The sequence below is a fragment of the Astatotilapia calliptera genome, chromosome 3 (genome assembly GCF_964374335.1).
Source record: "Astatotilapia calliptera chromosome 3, fAstCal68.1, whole genome shotgun sequence".
Lineage (NCBI taxonomy): Eukaryota > Metazoa > Chordata > Actinopteri > Cichliformes > Cichlidae > Astatotilapia > Astatotilapia calliptera.
This window is the reverse complement of record NC_137424.1, coordinates 70,661,656-70,683,786: the sequence shown is the minus strand read 5'-3', so window position 1 is coordinate 70,683,786 and position 22,131 is coordinate 70,661,656. Positions and strand designations below refer to the sequence as shown.

At 38.8% G+C, this 22,131-nt stretch overlaps 2 protein-coding genes across 3 annotated transcripts in view; both read right to left on the bottom strand.

The window, feature by feature from the left end:
- Window positions 1-244: 244 nt before the first annotated feature.
- LOC113015101 (coxsackievirus and adenovirus receptor homolog) lies at window positions 245-4,780 on the bottom strand. Its single transcript, XM_080299079.1, has 3 exons — window positions 3,831-4,780; window positions 2,086-2,445; window positions 245-1,847 (listed from the first exon to the last, which is right to left on the bottom strand). Exons 1-3 carry the CDS (start codon window positions 3,898-3,900, stop codon window positions 1,711-1,713), a joined length of 567 nt encoding a protein of 188 aa, XP_080155205.1. The 5' UTR covers window positions 3,901-4,780; the 3' UTR covers window positions 245-1,710.
- Window positions 4,781-16,581: 11,801 nt separating this feature from the next.
- The window catches only part of LOC145425734 (coxsackievirus and adenovirus receptor-like), a 312,252-nt gene continuing 306,702 nt past the window's right edge, over window positions 16,582-22,131 (bottom strand). Inside the window, exons 1-3 of one of the 2 annotated variants that reach the window (XM_080299066.1) lie at window positions 20,280-20,551; window positions 18,694-19,071; window positions 16,582-18,455 (exon numbers count right to left, since the gene is read on the bottom strand). In XM_080299066.1, the coding sequence (XP_080155192.1) occupies window positions 18,301-18,455; window positions 18,694-19,071; window positions 20,280-20,340 (594 nt within the window). In that variant the 5' untranslated portion in view covers window positions 20,341-20,551 and the 3' untranslated portion in view covers window positions 16,582-18,300. Of the gene's footprint in view, window positions 18,456-18,693; window positions 19,072-20,279; window positions 20,552-22,131 lie in introns of those variants that run through there. The other variant, XM_080299067.1, reaches the window with a different exon arrangement.

Genomic DNA, 22,131 nt, shown 5'->3' with positions numbered 1-22,131 from the left:
ATGAGTTAACGGGAAGAGCGGTGTGTATATAAAAAAATATAATAAAAAAATTCCTAATGGTTAGGGTAAGGGACTAGGGAAACCATTATGTCAATGAAGGTCCTCACTAAGATAGCTGAACAGGCACGTGTGTGTGTGTGTGTGTTCCTCGACTAATTTCGGCTCATAAAATGTGCCAACATGAGTTCAACAGGTCAGAACATATTTCACAGCAGCATAAACAATCAATAAACATTAAAACTAGTACCAATGTTTGCAACGTTTTATTAAAAATAAACAAATAAACAGAAATAAAAATAAATAAACAGCAATATATGAACAAGCAATATTTAAACAGAAGTTACAGACTTCAAAGTCTCGTAAATGGAAGGAAAAGTCAAAGCTTCACAGATCAGAGAGATCTGTAGCTCTGTAGCTGCTTGGAAAAGATTTCTCTTTGGTTTCATAAAATCTACCACAAAGCTTACTCAGTAATAGCTGCTAAACGGATCCTGAACATTATTAGGCAGATTATTAATAACCAGACTATGACACAGTGTTTCTGTACTTGGTTGAGTGTCTGTAATTATCTGTGACTGTGGATCTCTGCATTGGTTTGTTTGATATGACAGGTTTCCAATAACTTTCAGTCCAGTCCAGTTTACACAGGGAATCTTGTTTGTGTTCTTCAGGACACTTAACATTGACTGATGAATTATTCAACCATAAAAAAATAATATAAAAAAAAACAATCCTTACTCAAGGGATGAACCAGTTCTGTGCCTATGGATAACAGACAACTTAGGCACTTTGTTACCAGCAGCCAGTCACAAAATTGCAGATTTAATTGATTTCTTTAATTAAATAAATAATAATTATCAATAATGACACTTTGTCAGTGCATAAAATATTATTTATGCAACAACAATGTGATTGTAAATAAGGTATCAGCTAAAAACTGATCTCGTTAAGGGCTGCAGTCGAGGCTTTGTCATGGTTGGAAGTTGCATTTCAGTGGTGTTGGAGAACTTGTTAGAGGTGATGCAATTATGTGTAATACCATCTAGAAAGGGTCTGATAGGCAGCAGATACATTTTTCAGCATGACAATGATCCCCAAAACATTGCCAGTGCAGTAAAATCATACCAGGAAAACATGCAGTTGAAAAGTATTAGTCAAGAATTTGCTTTGATAACACCAAATAGGCTCTCAGCTTGTTAGAACGTTTTTGCATAAACCCTGTATATTCACACGTTTGCACGTTTTAATAAAAGTCTACAACTAACTCCAAATTTCCAAGCAAAATATAAAAACAGTGGTGGAGATGCTGTGCAGTACTTTTCTACTACTATTACTGCAAAGTATTATTATTTACAAAATACCGAAGGCCAAATATATTCACACACTTAGTAAAACAGTGTAGGCTTTAACACTTTCAACATATAATATATATCATCTTATGCTATTGACCTACTGAATAAAAAAACAAAACAAACAAAGTCATCACTTACAGTTCAGTCTAAGTGATATTAAAGAATATGTCTGTTTTTATAAATCCCTGCCAGTCTCAGGCTGACAGATCAGCAGGTCCTGCTTCTCAACCTGCTATTTTTTAAAAAACAAATTGGATGTTGGGCAGTTTAACTCCATTTTACCATAGTGATGCTTCTCTTACCAAACATCATCATAAAAACTAAAGACATTTCAAATATGCTGCAATTACTCAGGCGGCTAGTATGGACCCTGAGTCTGCTGCTTATGTTTTCTGTAGATCAAAAAACCAACAACAGCAGCAACAAGCACAGCAGAAACTGACAGACCAACTTTCAGTCCAGCAGATCCATCCTCTGTGTCTCCTCCTGTGTGACCTGCAGGTGAGAAACAGGTGTGAGGTGTCAGCTGTCAGGTAGGTGATGAGTGAAGAACAGAACAGAATCCATTTCCTCTTCAAACTGCTGTCAGACATTATCTACTGCACTCTGATCACATCACTCAGACCAGCTGCTTTCTACAAAGTCTCATCAACAACATCTTTAGAAACAAACATCAACAACCAGGAAGCAGCTTCACCTCTGATCACACACACACTCAACTCTACTCACTCACCTGGAGGATCAACTTTCAGTGTGATGATGCTGATGGGGTCACCATCCTGATTTGCTCTTTTCCTTATGTTTGTTCCTCTCATGAAGACACGACACTCGTATGTTCCAGTGTCATTAATCGTCACATCCTTCAGAATCAGAGACACGTCTCCAGCCTTCATCTGTCTGTCCTGCAGATCCACCCGGTTCTTAAATGATGGATGCTGGTTGACTGGATCAAATTGTTCATCTCTGTAAAAAAGCACATATTCATCTTGCAGGTCAGCTCTGTTCCACTCTACACCTAAGATGATGTTGTTATTTGGAGCTCGACATGGCAGAGTGACGTTCTGTCCAGATTCAGCTGTGATGATTTTTTGGTCTGAAAGAGGAAACGACACAGAGCAGTGAGGTTAAAGGTCAAAGTGCAACTGATCACTACTTCAGCAGCCAGATGGAATGAGGAGTGTTTGCACATATATTAAATTATAGTACATCCGTGCACGATATACATAAAAAAAAGAATTAAAAAAATCTTTTGTTGATGCTAAAGTACACACGTGATCATTATGACAGTAAATGCTGTTAATATCACACAGTACCACTGCACCCCACCCTACAGAGATCTGACCTTAATCTATTCCTACTGACACAAAAGTCAGTTACAACCTTCATCACTCTATATTAACAAGATTTCGTCATACAATTAATTGTTCTATTATTTTATTTACAGAATAAATAAAATATTTACACCACCTGCAGCTGATGCAGCATCAGAGTACAGTGGAGTAACTGAGTACACTTCCTCTTTTTCTTTTTTATATTGTGTCAGATAAAGTCTGACATCTTTTGGTTCTTCAGATGATGAAAAACATTGAATTCATTTCATATGATGTGTTTCCTCAGATGAAACCAGCCAACAGTCAATCAAATACTTCACACTAACTCCAACATTCATCTGTAACCAGAAAAGTGAAGCTTTAATCCAGTTCAGATGGATTAACATGAACAGTCTGTTAATCCACTGAAGCTCACAGACTTCATCAACCTGTCAGATTATCTAAAAGACTGAAAGACGTCATTTTAAACACTTACTGTTGAAGAATCTCTGAAACCCTCAAACTCTCTTCTGATCATCAGGATGGGAAAATTAAAATTACACTAACCCATCTATATTAACAAGATTTTGTCATACAATTAATTATTCTGTTATTTTATTTTTCACTGCCTAGAATTTGAGTTGTGCTTTTTTTTTGCTGAAGCTCCCAAATCTCATATTTTGACAATACAGGGTCAAAGTTAGTTTAATTTTAAGTCGGAAACTCAGAGGGTTGAAGGGATGCAATAAATGAGGAGATTACTGTGGATGACAGTAGCTGTGTTATATAAACACTTATACAGTGAAACATGAGCTGATAATAAGTGAACATAATGTGTGAGAGAAAGCAGCCTCTCATTATAAGACACCGTGAGTCTCTGCATGCTGCCTTTATGTAGCTACAGCTGTTTGTATACACTGAACAAAAAGCTTTGTAGCTGCATACTGACTCCTGAAACTACAACACATCACACTGACACACACATTACACTTCTTTATCTCTGTGCTGGAAACTACACACAGACACCACCAAACCTCGTGATGTCTTCACACAATCAGACAAACTGATTAAATATGAAACTAAATGTTTGGGAAGTACCATGTAAACCAGACTGATGTTTATTCCTCTTTATCTCAGAGGGAAACACCGTTTGGTTTATAAACCTCACCTGCAGAGACAAACACGAAGACACCGAGAATCAGCAAAGTCGAGCAGAGCGACGCAGTTACAGGAAACATTTCCGTGTTTTTGTTTCTGCTGATCTGACTCTTAGTTTGTTCTAAAAGTCTGAGTCTGTTGGTATTTTCAGTTAATAACAGAACCCGAGTTAAAACTGACTACATGAGGTTAACTTTGAGGTTTAAATAAAGCTGAAACATTTGTTTTTCAGCCACTCGTTCAAACGCCACACTTTTGATATCTCTTAAGGAAGTCGCATTAGAGTGACGTCTGTTACGCTGCGCTGTAGGACGATCATAAGTAAGTGCGTCATGACTAAAGCGGTGAAATCTAAAGCAGGTCTGAGTGTTTAACAGGTTCAGTTCTTGAATGATCTCCACAGAACAACACAAACATCACCTCTCTCATCATCAACCATCAGCTACATACTAAAGACCATCATCAGCCAAAGGACTTCAAAATGACGTCACTGTATAAAAATGTAAATTGTACTATGGAGGAGGCAGCATTTAGCTGGAGCCTCCATAAAACCACAGCTGATCTGGAGAACTTTGTCCACCACCTGCAGCTGATGCAGCACTTCCTGTAAATCACATGACTGTAATCAGAGTACAGTGGAGTAACTGAGTACACTTCCTCTTTTTTCTTCTTTATATTGTGTCAGATAAAGTCTGACATCGTTTGGATCTTCAGATTAAATGATAATAATAATAATTTTAATAATGTGTTTTCACAGATGAAACCAGAAAATTAAAATAAAAAAAGAAAATAAAAACCAGTAAATCAAATACTTCACACTAACTCCACATGACAGTCATCTGTAACCAGTAAAGTGAAGTTTTAATCCTCGTTCAGCTGGATCAATATTAATAATCTGTTAATCCACTGAAGCTCACAGACTTCAGTCAACCTGTCAGATTATCTAAAAGACTGAAAGACGTCGTTTTAAACACTTACTGTTGTTCTGAAGGATCTCTGAAACCCTCAAACACTCTTCTGATCATCAGGATGGAAAATTTGAAATTATCCACTGAAAGATAAAAAAACAAAAAGTCAGAGTTCAGTATCAGCTTTTTCAGTATGTAAAAAGGAACACACTGAAGATTTTTTCCACTTGATAAAAAAAAAGTTTAAAAAAAATAGTTAAGAAATCAAACAATAAAATGTAACAAGTTTAAAGTCTGTGTATAAAGTGGCCTCTGTACCACAGAGCCACAGATCAAACTAACCCACACATCCGTGTGTCATCCTGTTTGGTACAACACACCCTTCACCTGTGTGACATCAGTGCACATAGCAACACCTTAGCAACCACATTCCTATCTTCTCCAAATCTAAGTACACACATGTGACAAACAGCTACCACAAATACAAAGAAACAGAGAAGTAACAAAGAAGTGAAGTGTTGCAATAAATCAGGTAGATGTGCAGAGACAACTTCCCACTCCACTCAGTTTATGAAATTAGATCAGCTCAGTCTAATGAATGAAAGTAAAAGGTGGTGATTTCCTCTAAAAGGTGTTTAGGTGCAAAACAAATGAGGACAATTTATAGTTAATATTACACAAACTAAAAATAAACAAATGTTACGACATATAATTTCAGATGATTCCTTAAATGAAAAAATAGAAAGCAGAAGTAAAAAAGCTGATTGTTTACTCAAACTAAAAAACTAGAAATACTTTATCAGAATCAGAATTCAGAATCAGAATCAGAATCAAAATCAGAAAGGGTTTTATTGCCAAATGTTGAGCAGGTTTACAACATTAGGAAATTGCTGCGGTGCTTCAGTGCAAACATAGTGTCATAAAATTACGCTAAAAAAGACATTAAAATAAAAATAAGAATAAGAATTAAAAGTGCTAAGTAGATAGATATATACATGATATATACATGAGTGCAGGTGGTGATCAGTGCCAAACATGGAATGATGCAGTGACACAGCGTAGGGTCATGTGGTTATTGTTCATGTGTCCAACAGCAGAGGGGAAGAAACTGTTCTTATGGCGAGAGGTTCTGGTGCGAATGGACCGGAGCCTCCTGCCTGAGGGGAGCAGGTCAAACAGACTGTGTCCAGGGTGAGAAGGGTCAGCTGAGATCCGAGCTGCACGCCGCAATGTCCTGGAGGTGTACAGGTCCTGCAGAGATGGGAGTCTGCAGCCAATCACCTTCTCAGCAGAGCGCACAACACGCTGCAGTCTCTGTTTGTCCCTGATAGTGGCTCCAGCGTACCACACGGTGATGGAGGAGGTGAGGATGGATTGCAGTGTAGAATTGCATCATCGTCCGTGTTGGCAGGTTGAATTTCTTCAGCTGCCTCAGGAAGTACATCCTCTGCTGGGCTTTCTTGATGACGGAGGTGATGGTGGGCTCCCACTTCAGGTCCTGGGTGATGGTGGTACCCAGGAAGCGGAATGAGTCCACAGAGGTGATGGGGGTGTCAGTCAGGATGATGGGGGGGAGTGGGGCTGTGTGCTTCCTGAAGTCCACAATAATCTCCACTGTCTTCTGGGCATTCAGCACCAGGTTGTTGTGGCTGCACCAGGACACCAGACGTTCAACCTCCCTCCTGTAGGCAGACTCGTCCCCGTCCGAGATGAGCCCAATGACGGTGGTGTCGTCTGCGAACTTGATTAGCTTGACAGACTGGTGGGTGGAGGTGCAGCAGTTGGTGTACAGGGAGAAGAGCAGAGGAGAAAGAACACAGCCCTGAGGGGAGCCGGTGCTGATGGTCCGGGAGTCCGAGACATTCTTTCCCAGTCTCACATGCTGCTTCCTGTGCGTCAGGAAGTCAGTGATCCACCGGCAGATGGGATCAGGCACATTCATCTGGGAAAGCTTGCCTCGGAGATGGTCTGGAAGGATGGTGTTGAAGGCAGAGCTAAAGTCCGCAAACAGGATCCTGGCGTAGGTTCCTGGGGAGTCCAGATGCTGCAGGATGAAGTGTAGGGCCATGTTGATGGCGTCGTCTACAGACCTGTTGGCTCTGTATGCAAACTGCAGGGGATCCAGGAGGGGGGCCATGAGGGTCTTGAGATAGGAGAGAACCAGGCGCTCAAATGACTTCAGATGTCAGAGCCACGGGTCTGTAGTCATTTAGTCCAGTGATCCTAGGTTTCTTGGGGACAGGGATTATGGTAGAGGACTTGAAGCAGGCAGGCACATGACATGCCTGCAGTGAGGAGTTGAAAATGCCAGAAAACACTGGGGCCAGCTCGTTTGCACAGTGTCTGAGGGTGGCAGGAGACACACCGTCTGGGCCGGGAGCTTTCCGAGCATTCAGACTCTTATAAATGAATCTCCAACAAAAGCTTCTTAAAACACAGAGTGTTTATATCCGATACTGTTTTACCTTCATCTGTACAACGTTTCTGTCAGAGTCATTAATCACTGACATTCTCTGACTTCCTCAGAATCATCTAACTTTTTCTACAATCCATGCATTTCTTTAAATAATTTAATTAATCCTCTGATCTTCAGCAGCTCTGTGTAAGAGAAAGAAAGGTCCGTGTGTGTGTGTGTGTGTGTGTGTGTGTGAACATCCTGGTCAAACTGGTTAAGTAGTGTATGTTTGTCATTGGTACAGATTGACCCTGTAAATCAATGACATGACCTGTGGTGTGTACTGTAAAGTACATTTATTACCACTGACAACAAACCTGACTTTTCTCTCCTTGTTGTTCTGTGTTCATGAAACGTCTGACTGTGATTTCACATCGAAGCTTCTTATTAGAGCTAGCTGTGAACATAGCTGTGGTCAGCTCAGCCTGCCTCATCAATTCAAACAGTTTGAAACATCAAATTCAACTGAAAAGCATCTGTATTCTTCTCTTTTTTTTTCATTTATATTTTAATAACTTTGTGGATTTAGTGTTCCGTACAAAGTAACACTCATCAGTAACTAACTGCATTTAATCTAGTGAAATTCACTAAAGTTCAACTGTTTTTTTTTACTATTTTTTTCCACGTTAATTTATATAGTGGCGTGTTGGGGAAGCAGCTAGTTCTCTCCCATCATGCCTTGGGACGTGCTGCTGTTTAGATGTTCTTGTTTGATTGTTTATGGTTACATCACTTTTAACTGTTATCTTGAATGTTGTGTTTATATTGCGGTTCAAAGTCACTGACAGTTATTGTTTTATAGAATGAATGCAGTACCATAAGTGAGTTCTGTTATGCTGTTATTGATGCTCGAAGCAGTGTAGCATCAGCAGGTATGCAATAAAAAAAATATCTCTTCCTGTTTGTGTTGAATCAGCAAGGTCAGTCTTTCTGTGGAGCTTCTTTATTAAGATTTCTCTCCATGCTGCAATATTGTGTTAACTATAAAAACTTCAAACTGTGGAAACTAAAAACACGAAGACCTCAAATATGGGGATCTTATGCTTTATAGGATGAAACTAAATGATTAAATGTTGAACCCTAAATAACATCAGCAACTACAGTCAACTTTATGTCAGATTTATAGAGAAAAAACAGATTTCATACCTCCAACCCCTCAGAGTGTAGCGGTTGCTTCTTTCCCTGTTTATTCCACTAAGTCGCTGACAGAGACAGAAATACGACTTCAAAGACAACAGGACACATGATGAAAAAACAAAAGATTAATGGGGAGGAAGTCTGACTGAGAGGAACAATTAAATATTCACTTCCTTTGTCTGGCCTGGTGGTGAGTGAATAGAAGAAAAGAAACTGTCCGTGGTCATCAAACAATCAATAAACAGGGAAGCAGGAACAGTGCTGGATTTTAACACTTGTACTGACGGCTGTGAGAAGCTGTGACGCTGCAGGTTCAGCAGCACCCTCTGGTGGACGATCGACGCTGCGTGTGACCATAGAAACAAATTAAAAATGGTAATACATGAACATTTTTCCAGCAGTTTTCATAATTCCAGTGACTTTAGAAATAATCTTTTATTTATTTCTTTTTTTCCTGACCAATCTGTGGTGACCACCATTGTTGCAAGTGTAATTGTTGTTTTCCATCCATCCATTCTCTACAGTTACCCTTATCACAGTCGCTGAGTGATAGCTTTCCTTTTCAAACCACTAGGTTTATATCTGGGACTCTCCACCATTTGACCTTAGAACTGAAGAAGCTTCTCAGATGAGAGGTGAAACGTCTTCAAGTAACTTAAAGAAGTCCAGACGCTTTTCTTTAGAAGTTCTTTAGACTTTGAGTACTCATTGTGTTTCTGTCATCAGTCAATCAGCCTATTTCTGTTGCTTTTTTAGGATTATTTAGATTATTGTTTTTGTATCATTGTTATGATTGGATAGATATTAGAGTTTTCAATTTAATTTACCACAGATAAAAACATCCATAACAACTTTATATCTAACTCTATCTAAGAAACGATAACAATAAGACAACACAGTCACCATGAGGGTAAACTGGAACATTGCTCTCAATAATTAAACCATCAGTGGCAATCCAACCACCAAAAAGCCAACTGAGGGAATTTGAAGTAATTTCCAACTCTGGTTCACCATGGCCAGTACTTTTAACACTTTATTTATTATCTATATCTTAAAAGCAGCAACAAAAACAGAGTGAAAAAAACACATGACATGACCATCAGAACCAACAACCACACAGTTGTAAAACTGTGTAGCTTCCTCTACTAACCTACATCTCTGCCCCTAATGCCACACACAAGGGATGTACAAGTAAAATAATTATAGGAGGATAATTATAGGAGGAGATCAGGAGGAAGAGTGATGGAGGTGGAACCAGGAGGAGGTGTGGATGTAGGTGGAGGTGTGGTGGTTTGCTTGTCTAAAATAAAGCAAACACAGTCATTAAGTTGTCGTCACATTGTGAATGTTGAAAGCTGCAGAAACACAGACAGGTGAGTGTGTCACCTGTGACAGTGATCCAGCTGGATGGAGACTCTCCATGACCGCTGATGTCACACTTGTAGAGGCCTTCATCAGACCTGGAAACATGCTGGATGGTCATGTGACCTGTAGGCTGCTTCCTGATGAGGGAGCCATCTTTATAGAAAGCAGCTGGGAGGTTGGAGGGAGTGGTCTTTGTTTTACAGAGCAGAGTGACGTCATCTCCCTCCATCACAGGGAGGACAGGACTCTGCAGGATCACTGATCCACCTCAACACAGAGACAAACTACAGCATTTCATCCATTTACACACAGCTTCATCAACACTAACTCCACACACTCAGCTTACCAGTGACTGTCAGGTTAACCATGTTACTGATGGGACCCTCTCTGGACTCACACCAGTAAACTCCACTGTCATGAGGTGCTGTTATACTGATATTACAGGAAGAACCAGCTATTCTCCCCCACCCATCTGTTCCACACTGAGTCCTCTGTTGTTTGCTTGTGTTTCTCCTCAGAGTCCATCCAGCAGAGCTGTCGTCCTCCTCACAGCTCAGAGACACAAAGTCTCCTTTAAAGAACTGAGAGCTGCTGGGACTCACAGTCAGACGAGCTGTGAGGGTTAAAAAAAAAAAAAGATATGTTAGACATGACACAAGTACGAAAAGTGAGCTGTGCTTTATCATTTATCTCATCAGTTTTAATGAGATCCATTGTGAAACATGAACCCAATCAGGTCATATCAGTGAGCATTTCTCAGGTTTAAACTGTGACAGAAGAAGGTTACTGACCTTGGTTTGTTGTGCAGCTCAGCAGTGAGATCAGGACTAAAGAGAAATGACACTCAGGTTGATTTGAGGTGAACATAAAGAACAACTCCACACAAACAGCTGACAAACCACTGCAACCAATCTTGCCCTCCGCTCTATTAAAAAAGACTTAATATTTTCACACAATAAATCCATTTTCTAATTGAGAGACAAGTGCCAAGCTGGCAACTATAACTCTTCCAAAAAAATAAAATGTTATACAAAATATATTAAAAAATCAACATCATGAAAAACAAATATATTTTATGTGCAAGTCATTTCAATATACATTGTTTTAATGTACATTTCTTACGAGAAACTACTGATATATCCTGACTGAACCATGATCGTGAGAGACAAACCACTGCACTAATTTTTGTGTGGAATTTTTTACTAATGGAGTTAATAATGAGATTAAAAAAACAGTGTTTATTGAAATCTTTTGGTTAACTAAACAGACCAATGAACATCATCATTGTACCTGAGATATGAACATAATGGGTGGTTTATTATATGTATGTGCACTGTTTATACTGTGACTATAGACACTCTGTTACATTTAATAACCCAGTAAAGTCATGTGTCCACTGTGCAGCTGTGTTGATATAATGAGTGAATGATTTGATCTTTTCACTGCCTGCTGTGTTTCCTCGACTCCTGAGCAAAGATAAAGAGTCAGTTCAGACCTGCAGTTGGTCCTCGTGGTGTTTTGAACTTGAATTCAGCCTGATTTGTTTTTCATGTCTTCTCCTCCATCATCAGTTATCAGGAGAGCAGACAGTCAAAGTACAAGAATTCAAACAAACACAGAGATTCTACTTACAGAGCAGACACAGCACAGATGTTTCCTTCATCGTCCTTCTCACTCATTTGAGCTTTTTTTCATTTCTGTCACTGACACCAAGTAAAGCCCGCCCTCTTCCTCTGAGCACCAGCTTTCTATTGGTTCAAACACCGAGGTGGGAAACTCACTTTTTTTTTTTTTTAACAATTACGTTATAAAATAATTTAAACATATATCTAAGGGTACATTGTAACAATGCACTTTTATTTCAGAAACAAAAAACAATAAATCACAATTCTGTTCTTTTAAACTTATGTACAAGGACTTAAACATGGACATGTAAAAAAGTAGTAACATAATCTAAATTTCACCAGTGAGATTACAATCCATGTGTATGATGCCCACAAACATCCTAGACATTAGTTCATTGAATAAATTCAAATGTCCTCTGCTCTCTGTGATCTGTAGCTTGGTTGATGAACAAATCCATGTCCATGTAGTGGACGTCCCCCTCAGTGAGAGAGGCAGATATGAGCTGAAACACAGGAATCAAACCAGGGACGCTGCTGTTATGGAGCTGAACTGGAACCATTCAGACACTGAGGCCCTCTGAACACATTTTTTACAGCTGTGCAGAGACACACTGATGACTGACTGGAACACTATGATTCACATTTTACATGAACACCATCCTCACACATGTTTATATGTGGCCACTAGAGGGAGATGTTGGACTTTAAACACTAACATGGATACAAGCAGATCATCAGTGATGCTTTCACAGCTTATTAGAGAATTAACATGTTGAGCATTTAACTGTGGATAAAAATTCTCTTCACTTACATATGTTCTTAAGATGATGATGAAACTGTGTAGAGTGATAAACAGTGTGTCGACAGAGTACTGTGAATATATTTAATAATCACATTCAGCAGAAAAAGTTCTGTACTCTGCTGATCAACACAACACCTGCAAAGTAACCTGTGATCACACTATATTTGTCAGTAACTCAATACTTTACTACATTTAATAATCACATTACAGTTACAATTCTGTCATGATTTGTGTTACAAAGGTTCCTTAGGTTTCTCTACGCAAGTCAGAAACATCAAACAAACAAACACGCTTTATGTGCTTTGGTTGCAATCAGCTGATTCAGTTACTGTGCTGAATAAGCAACATAGTGCACCAGTCTGGACGTCACTTTTATTTTTATTCCATGAAAGTATCCGATGGTGAGGTAAAAAATGCTTCCAGTACAGAAACAACACAAACACAACTTCAGCTCTTTGCTAGCACCTGCACAGACAACATGCTAGCGCTAAGCTAGCCAAGAACCCAGAGTGACATTAAAGCTGAGTGAATGATGACCCCAGCCCAGCAGCCAGACCCTGAACTTCAACAGGTAACAGAAGCAGTGATGAGCAGTCAGGCTGACCTGACTTCTACCTGTTTATATGTTTCTGTTTCAAGTTCTGCATTAATGTTTCACTTCTGAGTAATGACCAACTCTAGTAAATGGTTCTTATATAGTGTTTTCTACTTGAGCATTCAGACTGCTTTATACAACTTGTGTCATCAACATACATTTAGGTGCTTTTTTTCTGCAGTGGTTTTTATTTAAGGGTGGAACTGAACTTGGGCTTGGTATCTTGCCCGAGGATACAGGCACACAGACTGGAGCAGGCAGGGATCAAACCACCAACCTTGTGATTAGTAGATGGTAAATGGCCTGCATTTGTATAGCGCTTTTCTAGTCCCTAAGGACCCCAAAGCGCTTCAAACTACATCCAGTCATTCACCCATTCATCACACACATTCACACATTCACACACTGGCGATGGCAAGCTGACCTGTTCTGCCACCTGAGCTACAGCCACCCAAGCCACCAAGATGACCTGTTCTAGTAGATGATCGGGGCGGGGGGCTGGGAGGAAAAGTTGGCTGTCTGGTCGTGGTCTGGGATGCTTGGCCTCTCTGCTGCTGCAGGACCAGGGGTGGTCTGCTTGACTCCACGCCGGGGAAAAAATGTAACATCTTCTGGGTCTAGGGGCGGATTGCTCCTCTGGGAACGAAGGTACCTGGACCTGGGCTATAGAGGATATTTGGGGAGTGTGAGTGTGTGCACAGTGTCCATTTCTGTTTGTTCCCACATTGCGTGAGTGCCGAGTATTTGTATATGTGTGCATGAGGGTGGGAATGCATGTTTGTATCTGTGTGTGCCTGTTTGTCTATGTGTCAGGTCGGGTCTTAGACTCCACCTGTCTGGGAACATCTCAGGGCCCACCGTGTGTGGGGGCCTGTGTCCCCCGACCACACTCCCTGCTGGTGGCTTGTGCCCTCCATCGTTGGTGCATTGGTGGTTCTTGGTGTCCGGGGGATGGGCGTACAGGTATGTACCTGTGAGTGAGGGTTTTGTGTTTTCCATAAAGTTTCTTTTATCTCTTTTTAATCCTTTTTAATTTTTAAAATTATTTTTAAGCAGCTAAAAGTCTCAACTTCAAGCCAACTAACACTCATAAGGGCAGGGATGGTCTGATGAACCTGAGGCAGTGGGATGGACTTTCAATGTTGTCTTTTCACAAGGTCAAAGGTCAAACCTAACACTGAAAATCCTCTTTCACTGTTTGACTTGTTTTTTGTTTCCCCAGTTAAAAGATTTATGTTGTTTTTAAAAAACAGAGTCAATCATAGAGTAAAGCATTAGGAGAGGAACATTACTTGAATTTATTCACAGAAACGTCAAAGCAGATTTTGACTCAGTCAGCAATCCTCCATCTTAATTTCTTTATACAGTACAACTTAGGTGAAGTTGAAATGCAGACTTTCAGCTTTAATTCACTTGGCTTAGCAGAAAGATTGCATAAAAATGTGAGGAAATCAAGCACTTTTGAACACAATCCTTTGATTTTAGGATCTCAAAAGTAATTGGACGAATTAAATAACTTAAAATAAAATGTTAATTTCTAATACTTAGTTGAAAATCCTTTGCTGACAATGAAGTCTTGAATTCCTGGATGACACCAGATGCTGTGTTTCCTCCCTTTTAATGCTTTCCCAAACCTTTACTGTACAATTTCAGTTGCTGTTTGTTTGTGTGACTTTCTGTCTGAAATGTAGTCTTCAACAAGTGAAACGCTCAGTTGGGTTAAGGTGACTGACTTGAACATTCAAGAATATTCCACTTCTTTGCTTTAATAAACTCCTGGGTTGCTTTGACTGTATTATCCATCTGTATTATGAAACACCGCCCAATCGAAGTGACTGGATTTAGAAGGATTTGAGCAGACAGCATGTCTCTGAACACCTCAGAATTCATACAGCTGCTTCTGTCCTGTGTCACATCAGTAAACACTAGAGTCCCAGTGCCACTGACAGCCGTGTACGCCCAACCCTCAGCCTCAGCCGTGTCTTACAGTTGATGTGGTTTGCTTTGGATCATTAACTGTTTCACACCTTCCCCATACTTTTTCTTACCATCATAGAGGTTGACCTTGGTTTCATCTGTTCAAAGAATGTCTTTCCAGAACTTTGCTTTTTTCATGTTTTTTTTTCTGTTTTTTTTTTTTAGCAAAGTCCAATTTAGCCATTCTGTTCTTGAGGCTTGTGAGTGGTTTCACCACTTTCACTTTCAGTGAAGCCTTTTTATTTACTTCCATGCAGTCTTCACTTTATGGTAGATTTGGATATCAACACACCTACCTCCTCACCTTTCCTTCTCAGTATGATAGATTTTGCAACGCCTAATATTTTAGCAATTTATCAGATGTTTTTTTTCAGTGTTCGAATCTTAAGGATGGCTTGTTTCAGGTTCATTGAGAACAAAAAACCAAAAGGATTATTTGAATGTTATTCTTGGTAACGTTTGCTCTTCCTGAGAAATCAGTGGTTTTATTTTTATTTTATTTTTCTTTATTGTCTGATTCCAGCTCAGACAAAATCTGCATCCGCAGGTTCAACAGCTCAGAAAAAGCAACATAGACATTCAATGAAGACTAAAATATTTAGTAACGATGTTTGCAAAGCTTTATTAACAATAAACAAGAAAACACACATAAAAAATAAATAAACAATATGTAAATGACGTTTGACATATTCAAAGTAACAAACAGAATGAAAGGTTTAAACTTTAGTAATAAGAGAGGCAACATCTGACTCTGCAGCTACTTAGAAAATATTTCTTTCTCTGGTTTGATTTCATAATGACTTAATTACAGGTAGCAAATTGATCCCGGACATTATACAACTAATGATCCATCGTCTATAATCCACAGAGCTTCACAGTGTTTGTGTTCTGTGCCTGTAATTACTCTGTAACAGCTGATCTCTATATGAGAATTTGTTTGATTGTCACAAAAAATCTTCACTCATTTTCAGTCCAATTCTTCTTACTTGAACAATTTCAAAGATATTTTTTTCTGTGTTTGCAAAGACACTTAACAGTGACCTATGAATCATTTAAGCAGCTCCACGGCTGAACCAGTGTGTGTCTAAACACAACAGACAACTTGGGCACTTTGTTATTAGTACCAGTCACAAAAACACACAATTTATTTCCAGAAACAGCACAGTTGCATAGATATAAAGTAATATATTTGCACTAGACAATTGAATCCCCAAAAACTTGGTATATCTTGGCATCATGTGAAGTGCGTCCTTAAAATTACTGTGGAAACTGAACAAGAGGAGGACAAAAGAAGATGCAGCAGGCCTGTTTCTGAAAGTCATGTCCTTAAGAACTAGAAACAAAATGGTAAATGGTCTGTATTTGTATAGCGCTTTTCTAGTCCCTAAGGACCCCAAAAGCACTTTACACATCCAGTCATCCACCCATTCACACACACTGGTGATGACAAGCTACATTGTAGCCACAGCCACCCTGGGGCGCACTGACAGAGGCGAGGCTGCCGGACACTGGCGCCACCGGGCCCTCTGACCACCACCAGTAGGCAACAGGTGAAGTGTCTTGCCCAAGGACACAACAACCAAGACTGTCCGAGCCAGGGCTCGAACCAGCAACCTTCCCATTTAAAGGCGAACTCCCAACTCTTGAGCCACCATCGCCCCAAACCCAGCAAAGACCTGACAGAGGACAAGAGATGCATCTGGACCTTCAGACGATTCATTTACTGCGTGCTGAAGTCTAATCACAATCCACATTTGAAAGTTTTGGTTTAAATATTCATCTCTACACCTCTTGTAAAACAGGATGGAGAGTCTGTCAAGGTTTGAAGCTGCATTTCAGGCAGTAGTGTTGGAGATCTTGTTAAAAATGATGGAATTATGATTCAATAAACACAAGATTATAGATAGATATCATTTTATTTCATACATGCAAATATAATTGAAATAACAAGAGAAACAAAAGAAACTTGTCATGTAAATATGTAAATATCTATGTCTACAGAATATGTGTGCTCGAAAAGGAGTAGGATGAAATTTACACTTTTCCTGTTCCCACCCCCTTATTTCAAATTTCATTGCTTCCATTCCAGGATTCAACATTATTTGATCCATATATGTTTAACTATGTACAAGTCTAACACATACACAAATAAAACCATTTTCAGCACATAAACCAGAACAACAAACTACATTTTACATAAACTAATCACCCTGTCTTTAACACCCGCTTAATCTCTGAGTTTACAGTATATTAGAATTTGATCCACGATTAAGAAAGAATTTGACTGAAGTTAAATTCATTACTCAGCATAACAATGATCCCAAACAAACTGCATTTGCAGTAAATCTAAACCATATCCATCGACCATGTAGTAAAAGCATAACTGGAGAGAAAAACACACAGTGGAAAACTATGACTCATGCATCGGCCTCCCCAGAGCCCAGAGCGCAACATTAATTAAGGAGTGTGGGATCATCTTAGCAGAGAACAAAAGGCAGAAACATCCAAAGAAAAGCTTTGAATATCCTGGAGAACTATTCCTGAAGACTACTGGAATACAGGAAAGCTGCCTGAGCGAGTTCAGGCTGTGCTGAAGAATAAAGGCAGTCATACGAAATACAGACTTTCAGCTTATTAGAACTGTACAAACTCTACATGTGTGCTTGTTTCAGTATATCGCTGCACCTACTTCCACTTTTCATAGCAAAATATAATGAAATAAAACTTGGTTTAGGATGTAAGAGTGTAATCTTACTACTGCTAAAAACTAACAATTATTATTATGTATAGTTTTACAAAAACCTGCTCAAAGGTTGAAATAAATTACATGTAAAATGTTGTAGGCGTAAAATCTTAAACTTGATCTAATAGGCAGCATCTTATCTTATTAACCTAGAGAATAAAATGAATGTTTATTCTTGCAGGATGTCATCATGTAGAGTCTAAACCCACAGATTTTAAAGAATATCTGTGTTATTTTTTTAATTGTTGCCAGTCTCAGGCTGAAAGATCAGCAGCTCAGTCTCTTTTGTCTTTGGGCGGTTTTGCTTTCTCCTAATTATTTGCTTCACTGTTATCTAAAAATATGCTCCATTTAATATGAATGAAACCTGACTCGGTTGTTTTTGTTATGTTTTCTGTAGATCAGAACTCCAAATTTCTTAGCAAAATATAAAACCAGTGGTGGAGATGCTGCGGGGTACTTTTCTACTACTATTACTGCTAAGTATTATTATTATTTACAAATTTACAAAATACCGTAAGCCTAATATATTCTTACACTTACTAAAACAGTGTAGGCTTTAACATTTTAAACAAATAATACACAGCATATTGTGCTATTAACCTACTGAATTAAAATAAAAAGCTAGAAGTTCAGTCTCAGTGATATTAAAAAAAAAATGTCTGTTTTAATAAATCTCTGCCAGTCTCGGGCTGACAGATCAGCAGCTCCTGGTTCTCAACCTGCTTGTATTTCTTTTTTAAATTTGCATATTGGGCAGTTGAACTCCATTCTGCATTTTACTGATGTAGTGTAGTGATGCTTCTCTTACCAAACATCATCATCATCAAAAACACTAAAGACATTTCAAATATGCTGCAGTTACTCAGGAGGCTAGTATGGACCCTGACTCTGTCGTTTATGTTTTCTGTAGATCAAAAAACCAACAACACCAGTAAAAAGAAGCAGAGCAGGTACTGTCAGGCCAACGATCATTCCAACAGATCCACCCTCCTTCCCTCCATCCTCTGTGTGTCCTCCTGTCTGACCTGCAGGTGAGAAACAGGTGTGAGGTGTCAGCTGTCAGGTAGGTGATGAGTGAAGAACAGAACAGAATCCATTTCCTCTTCAAACTGCTGTCAGACATTATCTACTGCACTCTGATCACATCACTCAGACCAGCTGCTTTCTACAAAGTCTCATCAACAACATCTTTAGAAACAAACATCAACAACCAGGAAGCAGCTTCACCTCTGATCACACACACACTCAACTCTACTCACTCACCTGGCGGTACGACAATCAGTGTGATGCTGCTGAATGCGTTTTCATTTAAAATTGGTTCTTTGATTACATTTGATTGATTCTCTCTACGTTTTTTTTCTGTCTTGACACGACACTCGTATGTTCCAGTGTCATTAATCGTCACATTCTTCAGAATCAAAGATACGTCTCCATCCTTCATCTGTCTGTCCTGCAGACCCACCCGGTCCTTAAAAGATGGATGCTGTTCATCTGGATCAAACAGGTTATCTCGGTAAAAAAGCACATATTGTGTCTCCAGGTCAGCTCTGTTCCACTCTACACCTAAGATGATGTTGTTATTTGGAGCTCGACATGGCAGAGTGACGTTCTGTCCAGACTCAGCTGTGATGATTTTTTGGTCTGAAAGAGGAAACGACACAGAGCAGAGAGGTTAAAGGTCAAAGTGCAACTGATCACTACTTTGGCAGCCAGATGGAGTGAGGAGTGTATGCACATATTAAATTATAGTACATCCGTGCACGATATACATAAAAAAAGAATAAAAAAAAATCTTTTGTTGATGCTAAAGTACACACATGATCATTATGACAGTAAATGCTGTTAATATCACACAGTACCACTGCACCCCACCCCTACAGAGATCTGACCTTAATCTATTCCTACTGACACAAAAGTCAGTTACAACCTTCATCACTCTATATTAACAAGATGTCTTCATACAGTCAATTGTGCTGTTATTTTATTTTTATTTACCTATAAAAATTTACTTATTTTTTGCTGCATAGAATTTGAGTAGTGCTTTTTTTGTTAAAGCTCCCAAATCTTATATTATGACAGTATGACAGTCAAAGTTAGTTTAATTTTAAGTCGGAAACTCAGAGGGTTGAAGGGTTGCTGCATCTAGAATAAATGAGTACATTACTGTGGATGACAGTATATAAACAGTTATACAGTGAAATAAGTGAAAGTGAACATAATGTGTGAGAGAAAGCAGCCTCTCATTATAAGACACTGTGAGTCTCTGCATGCTGCCTTTATGGAGCTACAGCTGTTTGTATACACTGAACAAAAAGCTTTTTAATACAGGTATTTCTTTACACATATTATCTGTAGAATGCCTTGAAATGTAAACAATGATTCTGACATTTTTTTATTTTATACAACCATTGGGACATTGGGACAGATCTACAGAGAATCAGAATCAGAAAGGGCTTTATTGCCAAATGTTGAGCAGATTTACAACATTAGGAAATTGCTGCGGTGGCATGTGCCACCCTAAAATAATCTAGGCACTAGAGGTGGTAAGAGATCATTTTAAGGTGGCACATGCCACTCCACCTCTGTAGATCGGCCTCTGGCTGTATGCTGACTCCTGAAACTACAACACATTACACTTTTTTGTCTCTGTGCTGGAAACTGCACCGCTGACCAAGCGGGTAAATTCACTTCTTCGAACCTCATGACATTTACACACAAACTGATTCAATATGAAACTACATGTAAACAGACGCTCTGAAACTAAATGTTTGGGAAGTAACATGTAAACCAGACTGAAGTTTATTCCTCTTTATCTCAGAGGGAAACACCGTTTGGTTTATAAACCTCACCTGCAGAGACAAACACGAAGACACCGACAAACAGCAAAGTCGAGCAGAGCGACGCAGACATTTCCGTGTTTTCTGTTTTTGACGATCTAACCCTTAGTTTGTTCTAAAAGTTTGAGTCTGTCGGTATTTTCAGTTAATAACAAAACCAGAGTTTTAAAACTGACTACATGAGATTTAATTTAAGGTTTAAATAAAGATAAAATATTTGTTTTTCAGCTACCCGTTCAAACTCCACACCTTGGTTTTCTCAGAAAAAAATCGCGTTGTAGTGACGTGTGTTTACGCTGCGCTGTAGGACCAAAAGGTGTGATTTTCTTTTTGTAATAAACTTTATTTAGAACAATAGCAATGTCTCAAACAGACACGCGAAATATTGAATCATTCCGAACAGTATATCACACCTCTTTTTCCTTTTCTCCTAATATATATATATATATATATATATATATATATATATATATATATATATATATATATATATATATATATATACCCTCAGTCCAACTCATCCTTGACTCTCACTATCGTTTAATGTCTTCAATACAATGGTCTCACTGTGTGTAGAGCACAAGGCCCCTCTGTAGTGAACATGCATACAACTAAGTGAAAATATGAAATTATTATAACTAATGTGATATGATTACATACGTGATTAATACATCATGGAGAAAAAGAAATCTGCTAATACAGCCCATAACCGTAGCACGTCAGAGCAGTGTGCTCACATCATAGAGCGGCATTTCATCTCCGAGGAAGTGATCCCAGAGAGAAGTAAAGCAAGTGTGTAAGTTCATCTCTGAATTCCCACGTTAAGCTTAACAACCGATATATGGAGCAACTGCCTCTTCTCTCTCTCTCCCTCCCTCTCCTACTGCTAATTCAATCGTGAAACTGCTTAATGATCAGCTGATCGGCTTTTCTGTCGCGAGTCCGTGTCTCTAGTTTGTTTTTGGTCCACTTTGCACCAGAAAGAGGAAACCAGCGGCTGAACAACAGCAGCACGTTTAAGCTTGATAAGCTGTTGTTACAATTTATTTAATATTACTTTCTCCACCAGGATCTTTTTCTACGTAGCTGACGGCTGGTAACTGTGCAGGGGCGGATCTAGCAAAGTTTAGCCAGGGGGGCCGATAGGGCATTAACAGGGAAAAGGGGGCACAAAGACATACTTTTCTTTCTTATTCTCATTTAAAATGTCTAGCTTTTAATAAATAATTATCTGAATCTTACACCCAAAGTTTTAATCTGATGTAAGATGTAAAGAAGTCCATTGCTGTATATAGTAACTATTAAGTCTAATATATATACCCTAGTAAGCTATAGTACTTTTTCCTTTGGGAAGATACCATCTGTGCAGTCTGCAATTCTGTTGAAGAAAGATGTTGAATCTATTTAATTATTCTTGAAAAATAATTTATTTCTGTGCATTTTTTTTCCAACCTGCATCAAATTAAAGTTGATTACGTCAATTAAGCATCATGAGGTGGAGGGTGGGGGGTGGTTCCCTATTTTTTTTTGTTGGGAGTTTGCAACCCTATTAGTTAGGTTACTTAATATTTCTGCTAAGTTCTCTTTAAAATACCAGAATAGGAAGGATTGAGTAGGTTTAAGTTTATTAGATTGATCAGTTTTGCTGAACTATGAAATATTTTGGGTGCAGTGTATTTTTTTACATACAGGTATAACAGAATAGCTTTAGTGTTGCTGTTTATTTAAACTTGAGTATGAACTAGTACAAAATGCAGCAAGATATAAAAAAAAAACTATATCTATATTGGATTCATATCGGTATCGGCAGATATCCAAATTTATGATATCGGTATCGGACATAAAAAAGTGGTATCAATAGGGA